General features: G+C 36.2%; 1 protein-coding gene across 1 annotated transcript; it reads left to right on the top strand.

Moving 5' to 3' along the window:
- Positions 1-4,383: 4,383 nt before the first annotated feature.
- LOC108382246 (cell wall protein IFF6-like) lies at positions 4,384-5,693 on the top strand (the record flags this gene model as incomplete). The annotated part of the gene is made up of 4 exons (XM_017638628.1): positions 4,384-4,530; positions 4,596-4,859; positions 4,931-5,187; positions 5,267-5,693. Coding segments are annotated over 4 exons (1,095 nt in total), but the record flags the coding sequence as incomplete, so codon positions are not given.
- Positions 5,694-5,706: the final 13 nt, after the last annotated feature.

Genomic DNA, 5,706 nt, shown 5'->3' with positions numbered 1-5,706 from the left:
TCAAAATTTTCTTTTTGATGCAGAAATATTCCTAGAGCGTCTAGATGCAGAAAGAAAGAAGAAGAAAAGAAAGAAAAGTGAAGAATTGAGTCCGGTCTCAGCGATGGAATCAAACCAGAATTCAGTCTCAGAGAACTCAACAGTATAGAATCTCTTCAACAAAGGTAATGGTGGCGTACTATCCTGTAGCATTGAAAATACACAAGTGCTTAAATCTCTGCCGCCAGCAATTTTCGCCGCGCCCCACTCATTTTCATACCAGCATCCGGTTCTTTTTAGTCTGCAGGTGGCTTTTAAGGCTTCCCCACGTATGAAATCACAAAGTGACGGTAAGTGCAGAGGTGCGTCAAGAGTACTATATACCACTCGAAAAATTTAAAGTTAAATAAAGAGGCTGTCAAGCAACTATTTTCGTTCTTTACATCGAAACCAGATAAATTTTCGTGGATCCACATACAACTCATGGACCGCCATATTTTTCTCTCGTTACCGTTGACCCTTCGTCGAGTCTCCCGTGGACCACCTGAACCACTTTGGGAATCACTGGTTTAGACCAAACCCAACTCTTTCCAAACCGCTAGTTGTTTTTAATTATTGATCAAATAAATAAAAGTTCAAAATAAATAAGTTAAAAAATATTATGAAACAACATCACAGGCTAAGACATAAAGACAGTTGTTGTCAAAAATAAGTAACTTGGAGTTGCAGTGGAGTTTCAAAAAAATTTGTGTTTCTTCTTTTCAAAGGGGTTTTTGTTATTATCAATTTTGTGTAATTTGACATCCTTACATTTCGAAATATCGAAGTTTCAAGTATTTCTGAAATTTACTGTTGCATAAAAAGTGGGCGTAATTTTAGTCCGATTTCAATAATTTTCAGCGTTTTGCTTTTATGTGGCAAGCAATATAATCATACCGAGTTTGGTAGACATTGATGGAACGGCTGCCGAGATACACATATGTGGTAGGCGGTGCCACGCCCATTTTCCCAAATTTTATCATAAACGTATTTTTTGCTAAACAGTTATTGCAAACATCAATTTTGAATAAATTAGCTTCAGTATTTACTGATTTATCGAATCGTATTTATTTCGTATTTCTCTAAATTACCGTTATATGGGATGTGGGCGTGTTTATTGTCCGATTTTAAAACTTTTCAGCACTTTGGTATGAGAAATTGGTGGAGCGGTTACCGAGATATACACATGTAACTATAAGTGGGCGTGGCTACGCCGATTTTCCAAAAATTCATAATATACTTATTTCTCGTCTAAAAACCATTGTAAGTAACAATTTTGGGGGAATAAGCTTCAGCAGTTGCTAAAATATCGCAGCTTTCGTATTTCTGAAAACTACCGTTATATGGGAGGTAGGCGTGGTTATTGTTCGTTTTTGTACAATTTCAATTTCATCCGTCCTACGCTGAAAAGAAGTACACATAAATCACAGCTTCATCGATTTTTTTTTTCATTCTGATCATTTATGTATACATTTGTCTATATCTATCTTGATTCATTTTGCCTGTTACGAACAACCGTTATGTGAACAAAGTATTAATACTCTTGTGCACAAGTGCGCTCGGGAATAAAAATAACGCTTAAAATCGCCAACCCACAGTGGGAGAAATGGGCAATTTCTCTCAAAAAAAAAAAAAACAAATTTTAGATGTAATATTTTTTTATAAAACTAATTCTTATAAAAAAATATTTTGCTTATTATTTTTGATAGCTTTCTAAAATGTTTTTTATTTAATCACCTTATATGAGAATATATGAAAAATTTATGTATGTTTTTTAACAAAATAAATAAATTGTTTAATAAAGCTATTGTTTTATGCGTACAAGAAAATATGTAGAAACTATTCCGAGGCAGAGCTTTCGGAAATATGGCATCAGTTAACTCATTTACGTCTGCAAGAAACTGTTTGTCCTCCTCATTATTGAATTATTAGATATTGAGTATTTAGCTATAAATCCAAGGCACCAATCTTTAGTGAATTCCCATCGACAGATCATTTGCGAATTCGTAATCACCATGATATTTATGGGGCGGACCTGGATTTGGTTCAAATCATTAATAAACTAATTGATTCTATTGGATCCTCAATTGGTCCCCCTGATTTTATTAAAAAATAATAAAAATTTGCAGAATTTTGACATATTGCTGGTCTGTCTGTTGATTTTTTTATGGAATTCAGCTATGTATATATTGATACACGGAACCAAACTTTTATAAAGTTAGTTAACAAATAAAGAATAAAATTTACACACATACAGTGGTCGCAAAAATTTAGTCGCACCAAATTTTGACAAGTTTTCACAATTATTATTACTTTTTTTCGTTATTGATTTGATTTATTTTTTTTTTATAAATTTATAGTTAATTCTTTAACAAAACCTGTACAAATCCAAGTTTCAAACTTTGTGTAATAAAAAAATCTACAAACTTTCGTAAAAATTTCGAGCTTTTTAATTAGATTTTCTTGAAAAATTTTGAGTATGCAGTTTTGTAGCCCACTCAATTCTAGTAAGTGCAAGTCTCAAGTGGCTAAAAATTTTCGTTTTGAAATTTTTTTTTTTCCTAAAGTGTTGCCAATTGTTCCAGTTTTAGAAACACTGAAAATTCACTTCAGCTGAACGTTCAGTTACGACATATGTATGTCGTTGGGGTAACACTGCATTTTTTTAGTTTTAACCAAAACATCGTAGCTTGGATAAATATTGTGGATCCGTTCTTTGGCACCATATTTACGATGACCATCCGTCCTGTATTATACGGGACAGTCCTCCTTTTAACCCATAGTCCTGGTAATTTATTTAATTTATACGGGATGCCAAATTTTCTGTATTTCTTTTAATGTCCTGTATTTAGTCTCGTATTCGGTGTTCTGACGCCGTAACAGCTTCTGCACATGTTTCACCAAAATTTTAAACTTTTTAATTAGAATCTTTAGAAAAAAATTTGGTTTGCGGTTTTGTAACTCATTAAAATTGAGTATAATAAAGTGCGAGTGGAAGGTGCTGCTCATTTGCTTCCTCTTCAAAAAAAAAAACAAAAAAAAAAAGCCAAAAATTAGTGGGTAAGCATTACCGACTTAAAATTGCATTTTATTATACTAAAATTCAACAAATATTTTTAACAAATTTTACGGGGTAAAAATCTCGAGAAAATTACCCTACAAATTTGTGATGTTACTATACGGATACTGTTTCATGGAAAACAGTATGGAAAAAATGCAAATATTTGTCCGGGTCTATAATTGTCACTCATATTGCATTGTTAAGATATTGTTGCCTCATCTAAAAGAAGGTTCTCATTAAGGATAGGTTTTTGCTCAGCACACAGTTTTAAGTATTTTGAAGATTCAGATTTGAGCTTAACTTTTCGTGCGCAGTCTTTTCAACGACGCACTCTGCAAAAGGTTTGTTTTTACGTCGATAAATTGTTGGTTCAGGGAAAATTAGATCACCATCTAACCATTCCTTATTGCGCTCTTCAAATATTGCTCTTATCCTGTGACTCGCCTTCCACTCATCCAGCAATTTACTAAAAAAGTTTTTTAACTATTTTTGAATTTGTTGGCTTTGCTTCCCGCTATATTTGGAGTGATCAATAATATTAGAAAATACATACATAATTTTCCCCAGCAAAAAAAACTTTTTAGTTGGCACGGGTCGACTTACGAAAAGTTTCAAGACTTCCTGTAAGAACAACAATGGCGACTTAGTTACCAATGTCCTGAACGTACCTAATTTATGAAGGAAATAATTTTCCACCCTACATATTGGGTCTGCTGGTCAACGAAGCCAAAGTGTGTCGAAGTATCTGCTGTCATCAAACAAAAGGCTTGGACCACCATTAAAACCGATAATACTAATAAACTTTATGTTGGTATTATCGAACGTTAAATTTACGAGTGTTGGTTCATATAAAGCTAGTTTGTTCCCTTATTTATGGCCGCTGCTGCATGTCTGGGTTTTATATTAAAATCTACAACTTTGTGTTTCACAAAAATATTTACACAAGCCTACACGACTAAATAAGTCTTCTTTAACTAACATTTAAAAAGCATTTGGTCTTTATTTAAAAAGAAAACATTAGTTTTCTATATTCGGTGCTAAAGTGTGTAATTGGCTGACGCAAGTTAAGAACATTTATTATTAACTTTGTGGTAGTTTAATTTTTGATATAAAAGTGCCGTTAGCTTACGAATTCCTAACAGAAGCCTACAAACTCTAAAACAGCGGCTTTCATATTCTTTGAATTATTTTCATGAATATATAAATTAATCAAAATGAGAGCACACTTAGCAGTCGCCTTGTTTGGACTCATTGTCCTTTCTTGTCAAAGTAACTCCCTTTTAAATCAATTTGCAACTTTACAGGAATTACGCTGTGCCATCTGGTACCAAAATTCGGTGATCCATACAATAACCGGGGTAGCACACATGGGGACGTTATAGCTAAGTCTATTCAAGGTGAAATCGAGCAGGCTGTTGGCGGCATCGCGCAGGCTGTTGGCGGCATNGTGAGTATACCTCCCAAAAAATAGCATTCAAAAAGTAACTCCCTTTTAAATCAATTTGCAACTTTACAGGAATTACGCTGTGCCATCTGGTACCAAAATTCGGTGATCCATACAATAACCGGGGTAGCACACATGGGGACGTTATAGCTAAGTCTATTCAAGGTGAAATCGAGCAGGCTGTTGGCGGCATCGCGCAGGCTGTTGGCGGCATTGAGCAGGCTGTTGGCGGCATCGAGCAGGCTGTTGGCGACATCGAACAAACCGGTCTTCTGGAAAAACTTCGCACTATTGTTTCTCATATTGTTGGTGATAGCGATGAAGAAGAAGGCTCTGGTNCGAACAAACCGGTCTTCTGAAAAAACTTCGCTCTATTGTTTCTCATATTGTTGGTGATAGCGATGAAGAAGAAGGCTCTGGTTCAGGCCCTTCCGAAGCGGCTGAGAATGAAAGCAGCACTGACGGTCCCTTTTCGGGATCACAAGAAAATGGTACAATAGTTGTAGCTACTGCCGTTGCTTCTGTTTCGGATTCACCTGAAGAGGAAAGTACAACCGTTTCTAGTTCCGAATCACCTGTGGATGAAAGTACTACTGAGGTTTCTTCTGAAACACCAGCTGATTCCAGCTCCGAAGCACCGCTTCTAGTTCTACTGAGGATGATAGTACGACAGCTTCAAGTTCCGAATCACCTGCGGATGAAAGTACTACTGAGGTTTCTTCTGAAACACCAGCTGATTCCAGCTCCGAAGCACCGCTTCTAGTTCTACTGAGGATGATAGTACGACAGCTTCAAGTTCCGAATCACCTGCGGATGAAAGTACTACTGAGGTTTCTTCTGAAACACCAGCTGAATCCAGTTCCGAAGCATCCGCTTCTAGTTCTACTGAGGATGATAGTACGACAGCTTCAAGTTCCGAATCACCTGCGGATGAGAGTACTACTGAGGTTTCTTCTGAAACAACAGCTGAATCCAGTTCCGAAGCATCCGCTTCTAGTTCTACTGAGGATGATAGTACGATAGCTTCTAGTTCCGAATCAACTGTGGATGAAAGTTCTACTGAGGTTTCTTCTGAAACACCAGCTGACTCAAGCTCCGAAGCATCCGCTTCTAGTTCTACTGAGGATGACAGTTCGACAGCTTCAAGTTCCGAATCACCTGTGGATGAAAGTACTACTGAGGT

Source organism: Rhagoletis zephyria, unplaced genomic scaffold, assembly GCF_001687245.7.
Source record: "Rhagoletis zephyria isolate East Lansing unplaced genomic scaffold, Rhagoletis_zephyria_1.1 Rzeph_scaffold_25943, whole genome shotgun sequence".
NCBI classification, from domain to species: domain Eukaryota; kingdom Metazoa; phylum Arthropoda; class Insecta; order Diptera; family Tephritidae; genus Rhagoletis; species Rhagoletis zephyria.
This window is presented reverse-complemented; position numbering and strand designations above follow the sequence as displayed.